The sequence below is a fragment of the Alternaria triticimaculans genome, assembly GCF_023758025.1.
Source record: "Alternaria triticimaculans strain BMP 0046 chromosome Unknown scaffold_5, whole genome shotgun sequence".
In the NCBI taxonomy this organism is placed as follows: Eukaryota; Fungi; Ascomycota; class Dothideomycetes; order Pleosporales; family Pleosporaceae; genus Alternaria; species Alternaria triticimaculans.
Window position 1 is genome coordinate 1,317,018 of NW_026055962.1, and position 21,926 is coordinate 1,338,943.

At 53.5% G+C, this 21,926-nt stretch overlaps 7 protein-coding genes across 7 annotated transcripts; 2 read left to right on the plus strand and 5 right to left on the minus strand.

The window, feature by feature from the left end:
- Nucleotides 1–644: 644 nt before the first annotated feature.
- J4E78_004762 (uncharacterized protein) lies at nucleotides 645–1,938 on the minus strand (the record flags this gene model as incomplete). The annotated part of the gene is made up of 3 exons (XM_049365390.1): nucleotides 645–806; nucleotides 879–1,544; nucleotides 1,606–1,938. The coding sequence occupies 3 exons, from the start codon at nucleotides 1,936–1,938 to the stop codon at nucleotides 645–647; spliced, it is 1,161 nt and encodes a 386-aa protein (XP_049223191.1).
- A 526-nt stretch (nucleotides 1,939–2,464) lies between these two features.
- On the minus strand, nucleotides 2,465–7,381 carry J4E78_004763 (uncharacterized protein; the record flags this gene model as incomplete). The annotated part of the gene is made up of 2 exons (XM_049365391.1): nucleotides 2,465–7,272; nucleotides 7,321–7,381. The coding sequence occupies 2 exons, from the start codon at nucleotides 7,379–7,381 to the stop codon at nucleotides 2,465–2,467; spliced, it is 4,869 nt and encodes a 1,622-aa protein (XP_049223192.1).
- Nucleotides 7,382–7,916: 535 nt separating this feature from the next.
- On the plus strand, nucleotides 7,917–9,389 carry TRM5 (tRNA(m(1)G37)methyltransferase; the record flags this gene model as incomplete). The annotated part of the gene is made up of 2 exons (XM_049365392.1): nucleotides 7,917–8,190; nucleotides 8,245–9,389. 2 exons carry the CDS (start codon nucleotides 7,917–7,919, stop codon nucleotides 9,387–9,389), a joined length of 1,419 nt encoding a protein of 472 aa, XP_049223193.1.
- Nucleotides 9,390–9,546: 157 nt separating this feature from the next.
- On the minus strand, nucleotides 9,547–12,746 carry J4E78_004765 (uncharacterized protein; the record flags this gene model as incomplete). The annotated part of the gene is made up of 2 exons (XM_049365393.1): nucleotides 9,547–12,256; nucleotides 12,310–12,746. 2 exons carry the CDS (start codon nucleotides 12,744–12,746, stop codon nucleotides 9,547–9,549), a joined length of 3,147 nt encoding a protein of 1,048 aa, XP_049223194.1.
- Nucleotides 12,747–13,342: 596 nt separating this feature from the next.
- Nucleotides 13,343–14,164, plus strand: J4E78_004766 (uncharacterized protein; the record flags this gene model as incomplete). The annotated part of the gene is made up of 1 exon (XM_049365394.1): nucleotides 13,343–14,164. One exon carries the CDS (start codon nucleotides 13,343–13,345, stop codon nucleotides 14,162–14,164), a length of 822 nt encoding a protein of 273 aa, XP_049223195.1.
- Nucleotides 14,165–14,958: 794 nt separating this feature from the next.
- J4E78_004767 (uncharacterized protein) lies at nucleotides 14,959–17,814 on the minus strand (the record flags this gene model as incomplete). Its single annotated transcript, XM_049365395.1, has 3 exons — nucleotides 14,959–15,489; nucleotides 16,683–17,399; nucleotides 17,449–17,814. The coding sequence occupies 3 exons, from the start codon at nucleotides 17,812–17,814 to the stop codon at nucleotides 14,959–14,961; spliced, it is 1,614 nt and encodes a 537-aa protein (XP_049223196.1).
- A 1,917-nt stretch (nucleotides 17,815–19,731) lies between these two features.
- Nucleotides 19,732–20,274, minus strand: J4E78_004768 (uncharacterized protein; the record flags this gene model as incomplete). The annotated part of the gene is made up of 1 exon (XM_049365396.1): nucleotides 19,732–20,274. One exon carries the CDS (start codon nucleotides 20,272–20,274, stop codon nucleotides 19,732–19,734), a length of 543 nt encoding a protein of 180 aa, XP_049223197.1.
- Nucleotides 20,275–21,926: the final 1,652 nt, after the last annotated feature.

Sequence of the window (21,926 nt, forward strand, 5' to 3'; positions counted from 1 at the left end):
GCTGCTGCTCTGAGATAAGCGCTTTTGTTTGATGCGTGCGCGGGAGCCAAGACGGGCTTGGGGGGCGCGTGGGATTTCATGTATGACTGGTGCATAGGGCTTGGTGGTTTGGGGGGATTTAGGATGCTGGTCGTGGGATTTGCAATTGAACCTTGGGAAAGCTTGGGGTAGGGGTGGGTGGGTGTGGTTGGCGTTTGTGACATGGGGAGGATGGGGAGCCACGAAAATGAATCGGAAGGGTAATGGGACTGACTGAGACTGTGTGTGTGATAAAAGAGGGAAATGCGTGCAAGGGCTTTGGCTGCTGCGTATGCGCCTGGGCTGTGAGTGTTGATGCGTTGGTCTACGTATCTTCTCCCCGGATAGCGAGTGATGCGGACTTGGCGAGTAGACACCGCGCGTGGAGACGGGATGATGATAGGGTGGAGACTGAGTACGTTCTCTGACAGTGTAGTGGAGAGGGGAAGATGGAGTGTTGGAGAAGTGAATGGGGAAGTGGAGATGTAGATCAGTGTATGCGTGTTGTATGGTACGGGTGGAACTGGCGAGCGCTTCAAGGACGTTTGACGCGTAATGCTGTAGCGGGGAGACGGGAAGCTAGTCGTCATGACGCTCTGTCGGTTATACTGAGATGGATGGTTTTACTATAGCGTGCTCTTGGGCGCTTCTTTGTCCTTCATCGAACGAACTAGTCGGAGTGCTTCGTCGAGTCCTCGTTTCGTGTTCTCAAAATACACATGTGAAAAGGAGCTGCTGGCTTGCCCGCTGATGGTTCGCGCTTGAATGCCGTGGCTTATCACACTTCCCTGATAGCTGTGTTAGCTTGTACTGTTCTCTGCCACGCGACAATCAAGGAAAGATGAAGATTATAAACTCACTCTCATCAGATGGAACACCCTCGCAACGTCCCATCGATCCCGCCTCGGATCCCACCCCGCCTTCTTTTCATAAACCCCCAATAACTCCTGCATACTCGGCAACCCATTCTGCGCCTGATTCACCTCATCATAAACATCACCCCCCTGCTCATCCCTCACCGTCTGCACCATCGGCCCCCCAGGAATACCCACCTTACTAGCACGATTCCAATACGGCCCCGTCACATACACAACATCCATAAGCGGATGACCCAGCGTACTCAACTCCCAATCCAAGATAGCAACCACACGGGGCTCAGTAGGATGCAAAATGATGTTATCAAACTTGTAGTCGCCGTGGATGATGCAGGTGCGTTCCTGGGGCAGGTGACTTCGTATGTAGGATACGATTTCGTCGAAATGCGGGTGCGCGCGACCGAGTTGCTGGCCTGTGGTTGTGTCGCGGACTTGGGCTTGTTGCGCTTCGATAAGGGAGAAGGTGTTGCAGTGGCGGGCGTAGAAGTTGGTTTTCTTGCCGAAGGTGGAGAGGCCGATGGTGTCGGGGTTGATGGAGTGCAGCCAGGCTAGGGTTGAGATGACGGATTCCCATGCTGCGCGACGGTCGGAGAGTGGCAGGGTGGAGAGATTGGGATCGGTGATTATACGGCCTTGGATGTACTCCATGACCTGGTGGAGAGGTACGTATGTTAGATTGGAAGCGTTTGTCGGGAGGGTGGCTGAGACATACGTAGAACGCTGTTCCAATGATCGATGCATCCATACATAGACAGTATACTCTTGGAACAGGGAAACCTTCAACAGACCCGAGTGCTTTCAACACCTTGTACTCTCGATCGACTTGGTGTGCTACAGGTGAGATGATGGTGCCGCTGGGTTTCTTTCGGAGTATGTAGCGTGTGCCAGCGGCATCATCGACGTAGTATGTCGGATTGCTCTGTCCGTATCCGATCTTTGTCGATAGGATAGGCGTCTTCAGATTGGGTATCTCTTGCTGCAGGTACAGACCAAGCTTTTGGTCGTCCAGATCATGTTGTGTCTTCTCTTTCTGTGTGTTGACCATCGTTGAGTGTGCTTTGCCTGATTCCTTCGATTTCAGCTATCGCGTCACAGACAAGTAGATACGTAAAACCCATGATGCTACTGAAGGTTTACATTGGCGTCGTGGTCGTGTGCGAGTAAGCTGCGTCGATCCACGTGTTTAGCCTCGGGCAATCGCGTGTGAGGGGTTCTGGAAACAGGCTAGTGCTTGCGGGGTGCACTGGGCGATACAGGGAGCTGTGATCGCTACGAGCAATAAAAAACGTTCAGGCCCAGAACGAAGCTATAGTCTAGCAATGAAGCTGAATTGACCGAATCTCTACGCTAAATTATCGCGCAAAAGGAGTATCAACTATACTCTGGGTATCCCAAGAAAAGCTATACAAAAGCCCGACTATAACGCCAAAGCCTGACGGGGGGACAGCAACAACACCTCGACCGACCGTCTTTCCACTGTTCTACAGCTTCGGTACAAGAATTAAAACCCTTTCCACATGGCGCCGAATGTCTACATGTAACTTTTCCAGCCAAATACTCATTACGCGTCCTCACGTCGACGCCTCGCTTCCTTCGCTGCTGAAGTAACTTTGATCTAATCGCAATATCCACTCAATCTTCTCCCTCTCGCTCCGCGCTCGGAAGATGTACGTGTTGCTTCTCGCGAAGACGGCAAAGACAACGTCCTTGTGCGCGCCGGCATTTCCTTGGCCGTTGCTTTGCTGTCCGCCTCCAAGTAGTTTCGCGATTTGCGGCGAATGGTCGATACGCGCTGTGCTGACATTGATGGCGTTGATCTCATCGCCATCTGATGAGTAGATGTGGAGGTATGGCTTTCGTAGTTCTACGTATCGCCGTATCCAGCGCGTGTTTGTCGGATCTGGAGTGAGGAGGTAGGACGCTTTCATTAAGTTAGGGTTCTTGCTGATGAAGCGGACGGTAGCTGTCAAGCTGGGGGTTGGATTTGGCGATGGAGAAGGAGAGCGTGCCGCAAAGGCGGCGCCGTTGGTGGGAGGCTCAAGATTCGTGGGGTTGAGGATGATTTCGGCAGGCGCTTTCTTGGTCTTCCAGAGCGAGATCATGCGTTGGAGGAGTGCTATCTGAGCCTCTTCCAAGGGCTTATCCTTTGAGGAAGCAAGAGCGGAAGCAGGTATGCTCAATGCCTTGGACGACAAAACAGAACGCGCTGTTTCTATCTCTGCGATTCGAGCGCGGCGCTTTTCTATGTGGATGAAGTCGCGTACCAGCGAAACACCGCGCGGCGTCCAGCCTGCGAGCTGCTCTTCACCCTTCACGTAGTCGTCTTTCGTGTTCATTCGCCAAAGATCTGTCGCACGCTTGACGGAAGTGGGACGAATAGCAACGTTGAAGATTCCTACTGTCGAGTGAACGACCTTCACTGTATTCCAGATGTTCGCTAACGAAAAGAGAGAGGTCTGGCGCATGTAAGAACGGCCCCGGATTTGTACGAAGAGGTCGAAGGAGAACGACATGGGTTCGATAAGCTTGGAGGATGTGACGTCGAACAGCAGCGTGACTTTCACGCGGAAGTTATCCTTTGTCGCCCGATCGAGAATTTGAGACGCGTGAGCCGTACTGTCCCATCGTCCTACAAATTTGACATTTGTGGTGCCATCAGCGTTCTTCCTGATGACAGGTGGGGATGTCAGATCGACAGGCACTTCTTTGACGGGTGAGCCGTAGTTAGGACTGTTACCAGCTGCATCGACCAATCGGATGTGACCCATGCGCAGCGACTTGACATCCTCCCATTGTATTGTGTCTCCAGAAGTATGGGTGAGGTTGACAACGATGCGGCGTGCTAGACCCTGGTGGAGTTGGTATACCCCAGCGTCCATGACGTTGCTCTGCGTTACCTCGACGGGTTGGTATGTCCCATCGTCAGTAATCTCTTGAATCTGGATGCGGGAGAAGATGTCATGTGTATCTTCTGTGTAGAACTCTGACTCTGGAAGTCGTGCATGACGACGCTTCTGCTTGGGCTTTTCCGCAGAGTCGCGCATGTCATCCCAGCTCAGCAATTTATCGAGGTGAATATCCGTGACCTTTGCGAAGATGGAGATTCGAAGGAAGGTATCGCGCGGGCTCGGGTATGGAAGACTCATGCTGTGCACACTCTCAAAGCGGATAGGGCCTTCGTTGAAATCGGTGATCCAGGTTGTGGTCGTGGCTCCACTCTCGTCGGAGATGCCAGGTACAAACAGCACAGCGTGGACTTGGGTGCCCTCACGTTCCGGAAACCCAACCAGATCATGCATACCGACATTGAACTTGAGCGTAGTCGAAGGTGCTTCTGCAGATGAAGGCTCTAGCGATAGTCGGATAATACCAATCGGGTTTGCTGTGTAAGGAGAGATGACGTCCAGGCTGAAGTCTCGTACTCTTGATTCGAAAACAGCAGCGAGCGGAACGTCCACATCGCCGATGCGCGAGAACTCGGGCATGCAGGGTTCGGAGAATGGCGACTCTGGGTTGAAGTGCTGGAAGTATTCTGGTCGGTTCATGTACTGGTGCATTTGATGCATCCGTCGTACACGATCGCGTAGCTTCTGTAATGACCATAGGTGCACCACTTCGTTCTTGAAGTCGATGACGCGAACACCAACGCAGGGCTTGGACTGGCTGTCGAGGTATTCGTCGTCTTCTCCCGGAATGCCCATGTTCACCAAGTCGTAAGATGACGGGACAGTATGCCCGATATCGACAATGCAAAATTGGAAGACGACGCGCTTGTCCATCTGTTGACTCATAACTTGAGCCTCCTTCAGAACAGCGGCGTTCTGCAAAAGCGTCTCCGCCATGGTGACGTACTTTCTTCGCCGCCACTGTTTGAAAACAGTCCGGATCAACTCCAGTTGCTGCTCATTCTGCTCGTTGTGTGCATCCTTTGCTTCCGCTTCCGCTTCCGGCGTTCCGCTGCTTTCAGGTTCAGGTACCCACTCGTGGCCAAGCTCTTTCATTTGACGTGCAAAAGCCTCCTTCTGCTGTTGTAGCTGCTTCTGCATTTCTTCCTTCGCAGCTCGCAGCTCTTCCAGCTCGACTTTTGCTTCTGCGTCAGCTTTCAGCTTTGCACTGTAGTCCTCTTTCCGCTTGTCCATCTTCTCTTCCATGTCTTCTCGTATTTCCTCCATCTTTTCGCTGCCGTCTTGCCTTGGCGTGGATGGCATCGTCAACATGGTATCGAGCGAGAAGTTGTCTAGTGTCCCTCCAGAAGCATACTTCTCTCGTACAGGGTATGAGGACATGGACTCTGTGTCCTCGTCGCTGAAGATGCGACTCTCGGGACGTGCTTTGCGGGTCTCGCGCAACCTGCTGAGATCTTCAAAGAGCGCCTCAAAGTCTTCGTCTGGAAGGTTTTCGATGCGTTTGTCTGGCCCCAGCCACGCCGTAAGAGCTTCTCTGCGTGCGTAGGAGAACTCTGACTCACGGCCACGTTGCCAGAATGCAGGCGATCCTGCCCTTGGACTATCGGGGTCGAAGTCAGAGTTTGCGATGCTGATGGCGCTGTACGATCTGTCGTGACCGGGTCTTGGTGCAGGCGAGGGAGAGTTGAGCTGGCTGGCGGTAACCGTCTGTCGAAGTAGGCTTGTGCCTACTTCAGCACGCTCAGCTCTTGCCTCTTGCGGGTTGTTGAAGCGGAAGATGTGGAAGTCGCCAAGGATGATGCGGTGGCCGCTCTTGAGTAACCTTGGCTTGTCGATGCGTACACCATTGACCATGACACTAGCGGTTTCCTGGGGTATCACCGTCACCTTGCCATCCACGTTTTCGAAGTGACAGTGTTCGGCAAGAATCTGTGAGCCATTTAGACGTATTTGTGCGGTTTGGCCTTCAACATCAGAATTGCCAACGGTCGTCGTGCCCGGTTTTAGGTTGTAGACGAGACATTCAGTCAAGAGTGGATCATCACTCAAGTTGACCAAATGAGGCATGTTCTTTGGTGTTGACAGACCAACGAAACCTTTTTCGATGCTGATACCAAGTTCTTCCAGCGCGGCTTCTCGTTCCTTGTGGATTTCTTCAGTCTTTTGCAGCTTCTCTTCCCAAGTTTGGTTCAACTCAGTATAGAGCTTCTCTGACTGATCAAGCTGCTCTGCAATCTCGGCCTTGGATACCTTCTTGATCGAACCATCTGCTTGTGTGATGGAAACGATCTGCTTCTCCAATGGTGTATCGGGTGCGTACTGTTCTTCGATGATGCCATTCGCTCCGGCAACTCCACCGCCTCCTCCACCCAGCTGAGTCCGCAGTTTTGACAGTTCTTCCTTGAGCTCTCGGATCATGCGCGCGTTGGGGTCTTCGTTTACGACAGCGTGGTTCTTGATGCGTTTCGCGGAGTCGGCGTAGCGGAGGGTCGAGAGGGTCTCCTCGAAGTTGATGTCGGCGGGAGAGATGGCAGCAATCATGGCTGTCATACTGTTTCCTCCCAAAGAGTCTTTCAAGAGCCATGTCAAGATGGAGTCTCGGTATGGCACTTGGGTACCCTTCTTCTTGCCTCCCGATGACTGGTCTGCAAGCGCTGCAATGACACGACCCAGTGTAGACAGAGACCTGTTGATCTCGGCACCTTCTTTCAATCTCGCGCCAGTCGCACCCGTCGACTGAGCTCGTTCTGATCCGGCCAAATCGACCAAACTGATCTTGGCAACCCTCTCTCCGCTCATGCTGGTCTCGACATCGTGGCGCTTCTGGGTGAGGGTAAGGGTGAAGACGGCGTGCGATCGCGAGGACGTCTCGTTCATGTTGGTGGCAGCTACGGTACGGGCCTTGTTTCCCTCGTCCATGAGGTTCTCAATTTCGGGAAAGGACTGGACGACCAACTTGGCAAGATCTTCGACATAGGGACCGGTGGACGGATGCTCGCGAACTCGTAGGTTCCCTTTATTCGACGGGTTCAGCAGGTCGCGCACGCGCTCGTTGTAAATTTCCAGGTAGGACACTTCGACGGTGCAGGACGAGTTCTTGTCTGCTTGTAACCCCTTGATCCTCTCGAACATGTCCTGGCAAATCTTGGGGATGATGCCGTACTCCGCGCCATAGCCCATCATGGAGTACGACTTTCCCGAACCCGTCTGGCCGTAGGCGAAGATACAGTTGTTGTAGCCCTGGAAGGCATTGTCGAGCAGCGGCTTGCCAAGGTCCTCGTGGAGGTTGTCCTGGCCGGCATAGTTGGGAGCGTCGCGGTCGAAGGACCAGTACGACCTGTCGAAGGCGAATGTCTTGGTGCCCTCGGAGGCGGCTTTGGCGGCTTTCCCCTTGATATCGGCATGTTGGGGAGGGGAGAGGATGGTCTGGTCGCCCTTCATCTGCACGATACACTGTGCATTGCGCGCCTTCTCTGCGCGTTGTTAGTTGCAGTGCCTTAGTAACGCAAGGGGCTGCCTACCTCGGCCGTTGAAGGGCCTGCATCGCACCACGACCTTGATGTTTCCTCCGCCAGACGCCATGGTGGGCGTGGTGACTTTGTTCGTGCTCGGAATCCGGGGTATGCGGACAAAGGAGATGGCAACGGGCCGCTCGGTCTATGCAGCGGTCAGAGGCGGGATCCGGGAGACTTCATGGGCGGCGACGGCGGTGGACGGGCGAGGGCGAGGGCGCGGTCGCGGTCATCCACGGCTCAGGAGGCGGTGCTATGGCGAAGTTGTTTTGTTGATTGACCACGCCGGTGCAAGATTAGGTACGCGATCCTGGTGTCCCGACCCCTGCAGCCGACCACGAAGCTTGGACTGGCCTGTCGTCACCTGTGCAGCGGACCCTGACGCCGTTCAGGACACTGACACTCAAACGTAGTCGAGACAAATACAAGTTGATTACTACAGACTATGTCTTTCACGTCTCGAGGGTCGCGCCCAAAGCGGCCGGTACCTGACATGTGCCATGCTGGGGTCATCCTAACGGTGCCTGCGTCATCCCTCACCAAAAAATAATTCCCCAGCCGCGACACACCCACGCGACACCCATTCTCCACGCGCCCACGATTCAATGTCGGCCACAGAAGCGACCTCCGACATGTTCGCGCCCCCCGTGAACCGCGCCATGAAGGTGCTGGACCGCAGCTTCTTCCACAAGACGATCCCCACCTCGGCCGCCCGCATCTTCAACCCCAAGGACATATCGCGCTGCCGCAAGGAACTCACCGCCAGCAAGGACACGCTGCCAAGCAATCGCATAGATCCGATAAGAGTCGACCCCGATTCAGAACAAGCGTCGAGAGGCAGCAAATGCCTGCTCCTGCGACCAGAAGTCGTCCACTCCGGTGAGTCACCCCACAGCGGTAGTACATGGAAGTACTGAGTCTGAAACCAGGCAGATAGGACGACCTGGTCCCCTAAGCTGCGCGATCTCGAGCAAGACGGCACCCTAGGCGTCATTCCCTATCAGCTGCAGCTCAACTACGACTACTTCACCTACTCCGAAATCACGAGCGCAACCATCCCCCCACCCGAGTCCATCCACGACGATGAGATACCCCAGGGTTTCGCCCTCGCCGGCCACGTCGCCCACCTGAACCTCCGCGAAAGGTACTGGCCCTACAAGCACCTCATTGCAACCGTCCTCGCCGACAAGAACCCCATGGTCAAGACAGTCATCAACAAGCTCGACAATGTAGGCACCGAGAACGCATTCCGCACCTTCCAGTACGAAGTGCTCCACGGCCCAGACGACATGAACGTCGAACTGCGCGAGCAGGGCTGCACCTTCAAATTCGACTTCGCCAAAGTATACTGGAACACGCGTCTGCACACGGAGCACGAGCGGCTCTGCAACATGTTCCGCGAAGGCGAGGCAATCTGCGACGTCATGGCCGGCGTAGGACCCTTTGCCGTACCCGCGGGCAAGAAGAAGTGCTTCGTTTGGGCCAACGACCTCAACCCCGAATCCTACAACTCGCTCGTCGGCAACATCAAGATCAACAAAGTAGGCGACTTTGTCCGTTCCTTCAACACCGATGGTGGGGCCTTTATCCGTCAAGCCTCCGCGGATCTATTGACAAGCGACGAGCACTCCGTGTCTATCTACCCCAAAACCAAATCCTCTCGCAGCAAACCAGAAGAGAAGAAGCAGCCTGAACCCCTCAAGACACTCGTCCAACCACGCTTCTTTTCGCACTACGTCATGAACCTCCCCGCCTCCGCCATTACCTTCCTCCCCTCCTTCATCGGTCTCTACGCCAACGTCCCCGGATACCCAGTCTCTGAGATCAAGAAACTTCTCGCACCGCACACTTCGCAGAAGCTTCCCATGATCCATGTACACTGCTTCTCGACCAAGAGCGATGATAACATCGAGGAGATCAAGGGCATTTGCGAAGAGGTTAGCCGGCAGTTGGGTACAGTCATCACACCCGATATGGAGGATGTGAACGTGTATGATGTGAGAGATGTGGCGCCCAAGAAGAGGATGTTTTGTGCCAGTTTTAGGTTGCCTGAAGAGGTTGCTTTTAGGGAGGTTTGAGGATTCACTGTAGATGTAAAAGGGGCAAGATAGCATGTTGTTGGGGATACACTTCACATGAGCTAATACCCACTCAATGAGTGAGCTATGCTACAACATGGCAAAGCTATAGCTGAGGCCGATTGATATCCGTCCATCACGTCGCTCTTCACATGCTCTATAAATCCATCAACATCTCATCCTCGATATCGTCGTCAAACTCACCCTTAATTCCACTCACATCTGCCTCTCCTGCTGTGCCCATACTCTGCCTCCCATCCCCTCCCGTCAGATCAACAAACTCCTCCATATCGAAATCGAACTCGCAGTCAGCGTGCACCTTCTTCTCTTCCTCGACGACAGGCTGCTGAACCACGACGCCAGAAGCACCACCGAAATCCATCGAGACATCATGTTCAAATCTCTCACCTGCAGCGCGCTGTACATCTTGACTCAAAACCTCCTCCCTCTGCGTGACACCATCCGCCTCTCTCCTCGCATCAAGCGCCCGCTGAATACCCTCATGCATCTCACACCGCGCATCTGGGCCATCGATCCTCTCATACCGCTGACACAACAATGCATCCAACGTAATCACCCACTCCATGATCTTCTTCTCAAACACCGGCTCACTGAACACGTCATATGCGTTTTCCGACGCGTAACCCCATTTTGGGATGTTGCGCTGGATGTCGAGTTTACGTGAGCGCTGTACGATGGTGTCGATGGTGACTGGAAGGTGGAGGACTAGGTCTTGGATCTGGAAACCGTTGGGTGTGCGCTCCAAGGGGAGTTTGGAGGACTTGGTACGCTCGAGAGCGTCGGTTGTGCGGCGTCTGGGTCGATGCGGTTTCTTGGACGTTTCGTGGGGTGGTGCGATGCGAGGCTCCTGCCTTTGAGGTGCTTTTTGGGGGCGGGACGGGGAGCTGGAGTGTTGCTGTTCTTGCGTTTTGAAGTATGCTTCTATCTCTTTGGCGCTTTGGTCGGGACGGTGCGTCTCTGGAGGCTTTGAGGTTCGGCTAGACGTCTGAGGGCCGAAGGAATGATCTTCGTCTTCAGCAAATGCTTGAAATTGGTTGGCCACTCTTCGCGAATCAGTATTCATCTGAACGTCATCGTTGACCAGTGAAGATTCTCTGACGCGCTTTGAGTATGACTGCGGTCCCACCGAGGCAGCTGGAAAAAGACCATCAACCAGCGGATTAGCCATGTCTTTGTCTCTGCCGCGTCCAAAGAAGTTACGGATATCAGTGTTGTCGTTTGAATGAACTTGTTTAACGACTGGCCGGTCAGCCGGGTCCAACACGGGTCTGCTTGGAGAAGATGAGGCGTTGCTAGGGAATGGCGCTCCTCCGATTTTCTTGGCCTGCTTCTGTCGACGAGCTGGTTCCAGAGCTTGTGTACCAAGTACATATTCTCCAAGCCCCATACCATTTGACCTTTGCTTTGGTGGTGCAAATGATGTATTTACATAGGCCGGTTGAGTGCGGCGGTTACGAGGAGCTGACATTACTGGAGAGGTCAACCGTTGTGATCCTTTCCCGCTGTGATTGTAGTCCGTGAGTCCTGACTTGATGGAATTGATGTCAGATCGTGCGAAATGGCTTGACATGCCGGTCTGTAGCGGCGGACCGAGATGATTTTGACGACCTTGACTGGCCGTGTCCCGCTCTGGTGTCCTGTCGTCGAGAACACCAACTTCTGGACTGGGGTGAGACATATGCTGGATACTACGCTCCAGTTCAGCGTCCAACGGGGACCTCATGTTCGTCTTTGACAACGTCTGAGGTGTTAAGGGCGCCGCTGACAATGGACGACGTGGAGTAGCAGCAGGACTGGGAGAGGGGAGATGCGCGTCGCTCCCTCTCTGGCTTTTGGCCGGGCTCAGCAGCTGTTCGTTGCTAGCAGCTTGTTTGGGCTTGATCGTAGTGTTCATTCGGGCAATGGTCCATGGATTAGACACTTCCACTGCGCGTAGACCCTTCTCATCTTCCTCTTCGACCACAGGTGCTGGGTTTTCTTGCAGAAATTCTAGGTCGTCCTCGTCAATACCATACATGCTTGACCTCCAGCGTGGCAGCGCCTGAGCTGGATCAGTTGCAGGTTGTTCATTCCGGTTTGCAGGCTCATCCTCATGTATCGTGATGGAGCTTTCGATGCCACTCGGTAGCTCCTCGAATTGGGGCTCATACTGCTGTTGTGCAGACGTCGGCATCTCAGCATCTTGAATATCTGGAATATCCTGGACAGCCTCAGGATAGTAAGCTTTGAGCAGCTTGTCCACGACCGCAACAACCACTTCGCTGTTATCGAACATGACGTCGTCTTTGGCTGGCTCGATGTTGGGGTCGTAACTGTCAGGGGGGCAAATGATGTCCATGCAGAGAAACGGATCCTTGACGCCAGCCAGTGAAGGCGTTGATTTGCGGAGTCGGTCCTTGAAGGTTGTGATGATCCGCTTGATAGTACCGCGACTGTTCGACACAGGCCTCGCATCGATCGAGACGAACGCCCCTTGATGGGCTATCTTCGGTCCGCTTGCACCTGGCCTGGGCAGGAAAGCATGAACCTCGAAGCCATTGGCCTCCAATGCAGTCCAATCACACTGTAGAGCGCAATCCTTACCGATGACTTTCAGAACTGCATCTTCAATGTTGGCGTCGGCTTTCGGCGCATAGACAAAGTCACCATTGCTGTTCTTCGCTTTCAGTACGCGGAGCCGGAAGCGTATAGTAGGCCTGGCCAGTGCATAGGCTTGCATCAGCCGCCGGATCTTCGCAAGCATTTTCAATGAAATCTTGATCGCCGTCTCCTTTCGGACGGGTACGAAGTCAAAGAACTTGGTGACCTTGACCGTCGTGCCAACTGGATGGGAGTCGTGTTCAGTGCTGCATACATTAGTCCGTGATAGCTATCCGTGAGATTACCATTCATGTCTTACGAAGCCAGCTCGCCGTTCCGATCATATTTCAGCTTGACAGCAACTGGCTCTCCTTCTACTCGAGTAGTGACAGAAAGCGAGCCACTCATGTCGGCCATGCTTGAAAGTGCCTCACCGCGAAAGCCCAGCCATTTCCCTCCGACTTCTCTCAGGTCGTGAAAGTCTCGTATTTTGCTAGTACAGTAGCGCCGACATACGAGAGGGCGGTCTTCAGCTGGTATACCATGGCCATCATCTTTGACTTGGATAGAGTCGACCGTGTTAGCTGTGATGTCCACAAATATGCTCTTCGCTCGCGCATCTAGAGCGTTGTCTATGAGCTCCTTGACGACGGAACTGGGATCAACGAGGACCTGTCCGGAACCGATCTGTCGCGTTGTCGTTGGTGGGAGAGCCGCGATGCTGGGTACCGCAACACTGTCGAGGCCTTCCGCCATGCTGGTAGGAGCGAGAATGAACTTGCGGAGGTCCCATCGGTGGCAGAAGATTGAGCCCGAGTGAGACCCATGGTTTGGTAGTCGGTGCCTCCATCGTGCCTACCTCTTCCACCGAAATCGCGTCCGACGTGGAAAGAGCCCGACGCGACGCGCCGACTGCTTCGCGTGCGCACTCATCTCGTCTACTATGGCCTTTGCTATGTAAGGAACGCTGCGTGAATCGCGTGTTTATACGCGATGTTTAGGTTAATAGAGATGAGTTTAGCGTGCGTCATCGCGTGCTCTCAAACTGGCTCTCAAAGTATCCAATCACAGCGTAGACAGCCTTGGAGTGCGGGAAGACTTCCAGAGCTCTTAAGAGGGCCCGTTGCCGCGATTACTGTCGCTGCATGTATCTGACTGACTGCTATTTTACCATCTGAGTTTCGCGCAAGACGAATTCGAGCCTGCTGTATATTCGCGTTGTTGAGCTACAGACGTTCCTGCTGTTTGGAAACATCTCTAGGTTTACAACACAAAAGGTATACTTTGCGCACCATTGCTACTAGACTTGAAATCATACTAATTACGTAGTCCTCTTGTACAAATCCTATACCATGGCTTATGCGACTGATGCTGCACGGTGGCGAGCCCTTTCGATACGAGACGCAGACGCGAATGGGCACTTCATTTACTCCGTCAAATCTACCCGAATCTACTGTCGACCAACGTGCCCTGGACGCCTAGCGAGGAGAGCAAATGTCGGATTTTATGCGACACCACTAGAAGCAGAGGCAGCTGGGTTCAGGGCGTGCAAGAGATGCAAGCCCAATACCGTACTCGAAGACCCGCAGGAGCGAGCGGTGGAGAAAGCATGTGTACTGATTGATGAAGCATTGAAGAACGAGGACGCCAGCGCGTTGAGACTGCAAGACCTAGCCAAGAAGGTCAATCTCACGCCGCGGTACTTCCATAAGATCTTCAAGGACAAGACGGGTTTGACACCGAAGGAGTACGCAAAGAGAAAGGCGAACGAGCGCAACAGCCCCAGCACGCTATCAACATCGGCGACAGCAGCAGATGGAAGTAATCAGTCTTGGGATTGGGATACGTTCGATTTCAATGATCTAGTCGACTTGGGTACAGACGCGAGTGCCCTCAACACGGATGATCTCGCTGTATCCGAAGGGCCGTCCTCTATGATCAATCCCGATCTCGACTTTGACATGACCAACTTTATCCAGTCTTGGAGCGACAGCTATGCGTTCGGCCAATCGGTCTCGTGGCCTGCCGACTGCGACAACATTGCCGACCCCTTCCTAGGGTTGCCAGACACTATGGGCTTGTACGAGAAGGCGAGGCCATTCGTCTCCACACTCGAGTTGGATGCCGCGGCCTTGTTCGACAGCGATAGCGCAAGCAGTACTCTGCAGACGTAGCCTCCGTAGGGTCAATACATAATATGCCATGCGCATCTCACAAGATGTCGCATTGTGCCATTGTCATCACATCTGCTCATGCGATATGACGTCTCCGCACAACCGAATCGACATCGCGCGTCGTATACGTCACACGTCGTGTGTAGCGATCGCTTGGGGCATCGTAAAGACCAGGCACCTAATCTTTGCATCGTCAGCGACAGTTCGAAACCCAGTTTCCATGACGTGAAAGTGGTGATGCTCTTCAGAGACCAAGTTATAAGCAGCGACGGCGTAGCATTTGTCGATGCTAGCCATACCTTTTCCGGCTCTTCCTAAAGTGTTTAATGGTCGATGTACATATCATCTTTTGAGCTGTGCGCGCGCGTCGCGAGGATGCGGATGCGGTGAATAGAAGGAGATGTTTAACGTACCATGAGAAATGAAGCACAGCGAGGAGCGGCTGTAGGTTAGTGTAGAACAATCAGCGAACTACTATTGATGCGCGTCACTGCTCCGTAGAGCTTTGCGCAGCTTGCACCATGGTGTTAAAGAGTTGGTTTGGCGGCGTGTAAGAGCGGATGAAGAAAAGTTGAGGGCTCAGAGGAAGCTGCAGAAGCCGCCGCCAGGGACCCACATCTTTCAAGCGAGACGCTAACGGCATTCACTCGCTGGCTCCACCTACATCCATACATTTGCTGTGAACTTCAAATCTCTAGTACTTTAAGCTTGTCGCTGAATGTACGTACCTAGCTGTCAAGAATGATCAATCGGTCTGTCAATATCCACGAGCTCCAACGATGACATGAGAAGGCTCACTCCCCAACAGCCTCCCAAGCACTCAAAGGATCCGCCCAAATTTCCCAATGCCCTATCTTCCCCTCATGATCAAATCCACTGAACCGATAGATGAACTGCTCATCCCATCCCTTGCCCGTCTTCTTGCTCGTAAACCTTCCTTTGCCAACAACGCTCACCATTCCAGCATCTGCATCCACAATGAACCCGCTGTCTCGCGGGAACGCATCATTCGGCAAGGCCATGTCCAGCACATCAGTCATCAGCTTGAAGTATTCCTCGCAGCCGTCTTTGCCAGAGAATGTCTTGGCTAGGAAAGGCAGCCGCGAGCGTGACCACTCAGGGCCGTGCTCTGTGATCTTGGGCGACTTGGTGAAGTAATTTGATAGGAGGTCTGAGGGAGGAGGGGGCGCGATCAACGCGCAGCAGAAGAGGTATGTTGACATTCGCAGCTCCATGCTGCGATCTGAAAACATGACTGGTGGGTCTTCCTCCGCGAGGGTCCTTCCGAGACGGTGAAGCGGGTATGTTGGTGTTGCTGGCCCTCGCTGTAAGCTGTAAGCGATGTACGTGGGCCCGGTTGCGTGCTGATCGGTCGGGTTGTATGCAGTAACGCACGCTCTGAGTTGTGATTTGATATGCCCGCAAAGTGGCGTGCGCACCAGGGTGAGCTAACAGGTTGTCGGTTCTGTTGCGAAGCGGTGGGCGTCAGCCGAAGACGCAGGTAAGATTTTGGGTCTGGCAGCTTTCAACGTCGAATTGATGCCCTTGATCCAGGAAAGATATCAGTAACGAATATCACAGGTGGGTACGCTGTGACCAATAATGCGATATGAGTGCGTGGGGAGATGCGATCGATGATGGGTTTGGAGAGCATGCACGAATGACTGGCGATGAAGTCATCGTGATATTTACCTACACCGGTGTACAGCGCCTGCATTTACATGCTGGCTCAGGCGACATGGTAGGGAGGAGCGTTGTTCCACCTGAGCACGATGAGCACGCCTTCCTGAATCGCATCCCTCCGAGAGATCCGAACCTGCCTATCATGATAGTATTCAAGTTGGTCGTGCATTGGATTTCGCGCGTAGAGCCACGCCACAAAAAACAACATGCTCATTACCACCTGCGACCAACTTCAGCCACAGCCGATGGTGCATAATTTTGTATTCCTAAAAAGTACCCAGGGCAAATATCGCAGGGTGCGCCAATGCGACCAGCGCCAACATACCGTAAGGGGCGTATGTTAGCAAGGCTATCATCTAATCTACAGCGTAGCATGCATATGCAGCTTACACAATGTAACGGTCCTGCGGATATTCCCTCTCTTCGCTTCAACGTGTGCATTCAGATGAGTCAGATGAATTGCATGCAGACGGTCACGCAATTTGACTCATGTTTCGCAATTCGTTCTGGGTGAGTAGTTGTCAACTGAGAAGCTGGTGGAAGATTGCGTTGCTGCCCTATGGAAGGACTAATATTTGAGTTTGATTAGTGTTGCCCTTGGGCCTGAATTATGTCCAAGGTAGTAGAGAAGCCTGCTGCCCACTCCCAAGATCTTGTAAACTGTAATAGCAGAAAGCTCCGCTGGGAACTGACTGCAAAATGCTGTTCCATGGTATCCGTCCCGTGTTCCACGGCCCCTTTGAACGCCTCGCGCTGTGTGGTTATATACAAGTATAATTTCAATCTTGTCCGACGAAAGATAGCGACTTCAATCCATCGCGGTGAAAAGACATACCTGCCTGGCCATCTGACTGGCCAGCAAGATCTCCCTAAAGACTTGATCCATGCCGCCCTTGAAATGGATCGTGTAACTGTCCACTTTACCCTTCCTCCTCTTTTCTCCCCAGACAAGTTTGATCAGCTTTGCATCGTCGCATCGCTTGCCCGTCCTGCTTCCTGGCTTTACCCAGTCTTGCTGATATTCGTACAAAGTCTCCGGCATGGCATCGTCGTTCGGATCTCCCTGCTTCCATACGAAGCGGCGTCCACCATATTTAAATCGTCGCGGTGACCATGGTATCTTCTGTTGCCTGTCTGGGTATTCCTTGATCGGTTGTGAGAATGGCCCGCGCATATGTATGCCCCGCGACTTGTAGGCTGCGTCTTTGGTCATGGCGCGCTTCTTGTCGATGCCGGAGAGAAGGATGTTTATGCATGGTTGTGGGTACTCGGCGACACGGAAGAAGTCTGCAGCGTTGACTTGGCTGTCGTCGCGGTGGGTGGCTTCAAGCATGTATAGAGCGTATTTATCCGAGTAGTCGCGTGCGCTGTAGATGAATTTCCTGAAGCCTGAAGATCCCGTCCATTCTCGCGTACGGTGAAGATTGTACGTGGTCGTGGGCTGGTGAGGATCGAGCAGCGAGTGGTACGGTGTATTTGGAGAGGGAAGTTCGTCACGCGGGGCATGTGAGACGGGCGAGTATGAAGTTTGCCATGTGAGGAGGTTGTGGATCTGAGGCATGTCAGTCACAACCCAACAGTGAACGGAAATTGCTACTCACTGCAGACAGACTCTCGCTCTCCTCGTCCAGGTCCCCATTCGCGCCCCATTGGTTCGGTGCTGGTACAAAGACGCACTCGTTCCCGTCTTCGTCGATCTGGTCGCTCCCGCTTTCAAGATGCGGCCTTAGCGCCCGCTGCCTCTCCCTGTGGATATTGATCTGCGTCTTGATGATGCGCACTTGCTCGTCTGAGTTGTCGTCTGGCGATATACTGGCATGCGATTGCTCAATCTCTTGCTCCAACGCCATCGCTGCTGCCTCGTGTTGCAGATAGGAAGTGTCGTAGAGCCAGGCATGTTCGGATTCAAACGCAGAGCTTCGCAAGAGCTCCAGATGCTCCCGTGATGTGAGTGCTGGGCGGTCCATGGTTGGGGTTTGTGTGGTGTGAAAGTTCAGACTGGCGAATATTTGAAGGCGACTTGTTCCAGACCGAGGAGTAAAAAGCAAGTCGAAATGAAACGGGGTGGTGATTCAGCCTGGGGTCGCGAGGCAGCAAAAGGAATATGGAGGCACACGAGGAATGGGGGACGGCAGGCTGGACATAGCTGCTGGGCTGGCAGCAGCTGATGAAGCACCATAAGAGTCCATGGGCGAGTAGCGTCGCGCGCCCGACTGTCTGCTGTTGTGGTACATGGCGTACTGGCTGGCTGGGGGCCAGAAGTTACCGTGACCGTGCTCGGCTAGCTTAATGCGGCCCCTAGTGCCAGACTGACACTCCATACTCAAGGGCCGGAGCAATGCATCGGAAAATTAACTCTGCCCTTTAACTTTTCCCTCATTTGCAGCATCAAAGCACGGTTGGTTGCATGTCTCCGGCGGTTCCGACGATCAGTTATGCTCTCGTGCGATGACCTAGAGCTGTCGGCATGCCTTCGTCCATCATCTAACATGGCGTGAGTGGAGATTGCCATGGAGTCCTTTCGTTTGCTCAATCTCTCTACACATCTGGCCTTAGCGCAAGACCAGTCCAATGGCGCATGACGAGTCTCACCGTCCTTACAGCAGCGAACTGCGGGCGCTTAGCAGGCATCGGACTCCGAACATGCGGTCTGTTCTTTGTCCAACCAAGCCACTCACCACTCACAACATGCCGCTAACAGCCACGGCGTGCGCCGCTCCCACCATCCCTGGATCTTCAGTGTCTTCGAGAAGCGACTGAAACGTCCGGTACAAACCTTGCCTATATCTTACGCAGGGCCAGATGACCCCGCGCTGAATGAATGCCGTGAAGCCCGCTGGGCATACGAGGAAGCGTTGCGCTGGGACCTGGCTGCTGACGGGCATTACCCCACACCGTTATCAGACGTGTGCAGCGCCTTCGCCCGGCTGTACGGAAGGAGAAAATCAATCCATTACTTCTTCAAGTACAGCGACACCCGCAGCACCGCACGTGGTCGCAAGTGACTACACGACGTTCCTATAGAATGCGAGCAAAAGCAACGTAACAGGTCGGAGAGATGACGACACGTACTGAAGAGCAACGTCAGCAATGCCTTTACATTCTGACCACAGCACGTTATAGCCTTCGTCGTACTGAAGAAACCTGCCAAAAGACCAAGATCATCACAAGCATCGAGTATCCCATAGGAACAAAGGACCACTGGGTCGGTAATGCCCCGGCATCCACCGGAGCACAAGCGAGACTTGCTACTGCTGCTCCGAGCGCATCTTCTGACCCTAACGGAATCCGACTGTTTTGTTGACTTATTGAAACCAAACGATATTGAGACATTCCCACATCGGCCCTCCGCCTCCCGCTCTCTCGGTGTAACGCATCTTATGTGCTCAAGCGAGGAGTGCCAGAGGAATATGGAGAGTAGTCCTGGGCGACGGTTTCCACATGTCATAAGCCCTTGAGACATACACACAAAGATACCAAGTCTGGAGGACAAACGCGTATCGCATGCGCACGAGAACCCGAATGGCGTCGTAATGGATGTCTGCGACAACATGTAACGGTATACCAGAACGCCGAACAGGTCGCCGAACTGTGGCAGGATGGCTCACCGCTTCGGTTACGTTGTGGCACTGGCTTGATACACAGCATCGCGTGGATGGTCGCACTGCCAGTCTGCAATGCAAGGTACGTTGCTTCGACTTCATTACCGGCACTATGGTTCCGACAGGTTGCGATCCCTTGAAAAGCTCATCTCATGCCATGCAATGGTACCAACATCATGGTCTCGTTCAACATCTTTGTCATAGTCAAGAACGGACATACCATGCGAGATGAATGGTACATGGTAACGGCTTCATTGGTTGATGTCCATCGGTTGTACACAATCAGAACAGGGGATCGCTCTCTTTGATCGGCACCAATTCACCCTTGCCCTTGAACACTTCCACAACATGGGCCTGCTCGCTCAGCATGAACCTCGACGTTTGGTTTCCTACACCAGCCAGCCCCCTCCATCTCTCCAGATCCTCCTTCTTCCTCTTGTCGCCCAGCGCCTCTTTCGCCCTCTTCCAGTGGCCCTCCGAGAAGGCGATCAACGTCGTCATCTTCTTCTCCTTGATGTCGTAGACTGCAGAAACGATGCTGCCTGTCTCTTCGAGCCAGTTGATCTGCCATAGTTCGCCGGGGCGGATACATTGGTATGTTGCGCGCTGGTAGTTGATGCGGCCAGCCATTGGACCACCGTGGATGGCATATACGACACGTTCCGAAGAGAAACACCATAGTTCGTACCGCCATTTTTCGGGGTTGCCATCGTTGTCTTGCGCATCGTAATCGTAGATTAGATGTGTGTCGAGAATGTCTTTGTCGAAGCTGGGGTCGAGCTTGGTGTTCGTGAGAAAATCGGGTAGGTTATCGCCTGGTGCCATGGTGTCTGAAAGCTTGTTCTCTGGTATTGAGGGAGGTAAGGATACCAAGCATGGTGATGGATTTCAGTTGGATATAGTTGATGCTCGGCACTACCGGATCGATGACGTAGGTGCAGTTTGAAGAGCTAGATCTCGCGCGATGCAACGCTACTAGGAAGCCGGCATCTGGATTCGCCTTTGCGATCGGTCCGAGTGGAAAAGAAATATGGTCGAGTGCACCCGATGCAGTGCGTATGCTGAGTACGCCTACCTACCATCGTACCGTTTCATAGAAGGAAGACCCGAACGCCATCACCCAGCCATGGATCGGATGTTCGCCACAAAAAGCCAAATTACTCTGGCGCCGTACGGCTGAGACGACTGGAGTGGGACCATGGAGCAAGGCCATTCAGGATGAATACTGTACCATCATCGCTGCCCCCGCGTCCACCTCCGCGTCCCCCTCAGCGTCCAAATCCGTGTCCAGTTCAGCGCCCAATGTCGACATACTGGCACGAGCGACATCCGACGACATGGATATACTCGTTCAAAGAAAGGCATTCGTAGTCACAAAGCTTCGCACAATCATGGCTGTTCTCGAGCACGAGCCGGACGGCCTGATACCGAACGTCCTCTTCACGAGATTGACGAGACGTTGGTCGGCTACGAGGACCGCCAATATAAAGGAGCCTAAATGGAGAGATTTCAGCAGCTCAAAGGGTCTACTCATACAGATCGACGAAGACGGAGTCGAGGTGCGACCTTCTCTCACCCGCTCAGACAGACCGATTACTATCAACCCTGCCGTCAGTTATGCGTGCTGCCCTGACGCAAGAGCACTATTTGGGACAGACGTACATGTCCACGACAATACCGACGACATTAGAGAGACCTTCGATATCGTGCTGTCTTGTTCGCGATCCAGCGGACCCCGATCCAAGGAAGATTCCGCATGCCAGGACGCAGAGACGGAAGCGCACGCTCACGTGGATGCGCTATACAACACGTGGAACCGTGTCTGCAATCGTCTGGCTACGCCCCACACCAGAATCGCGCATCCTGATAACGTGTGGGAAATGGAAATCGCATCGCCAATATACCTACCGTATTTTTTGGGACACGACTCCTCCATGGAAACCGTCTTCGGTCAGCTAAGCCAAACCTCTCATTACCGCGAGTCAATCAAGCAGGCTATCCTACACTACCAAGAGCTAGCAGGGCGCCCGATCTGTGTGCTCTTCATTTTCCCAGGTTGTGACGGACTCACGACCTCCAACAGGTCGTGGGGGCAGATGGCGGGACAGTTCCCTCTTGTACAGTTCAGCCTGACGAGTATGAATTACGATACGTTCGCAGACAAATACCCTTGTTTGTATACGAAGAGGGGAAAATATTCATTCGCGCACCTTAAAGTGGACGATCTCGCTGCGGAGTAGGCTATAAGGGAAACCAGCAACGACCCTAAACTACGGGTTTTGCAGCGACCGAAAGAGCACCGATTTCTTTGGTGGCTATCCGTACTCCATCACCACGAGTCTACTCATCATTGGCCTTCACCGCAGCAGCTTGAGAAGCCCGACGAGGTAAAGCGTCTGACCATTCCGCGACATACCCTGCCCGACGAGATGAACAACACCCAGAGCGAGCCAAAAGCGTGCGAAAGCTGTGGGGGG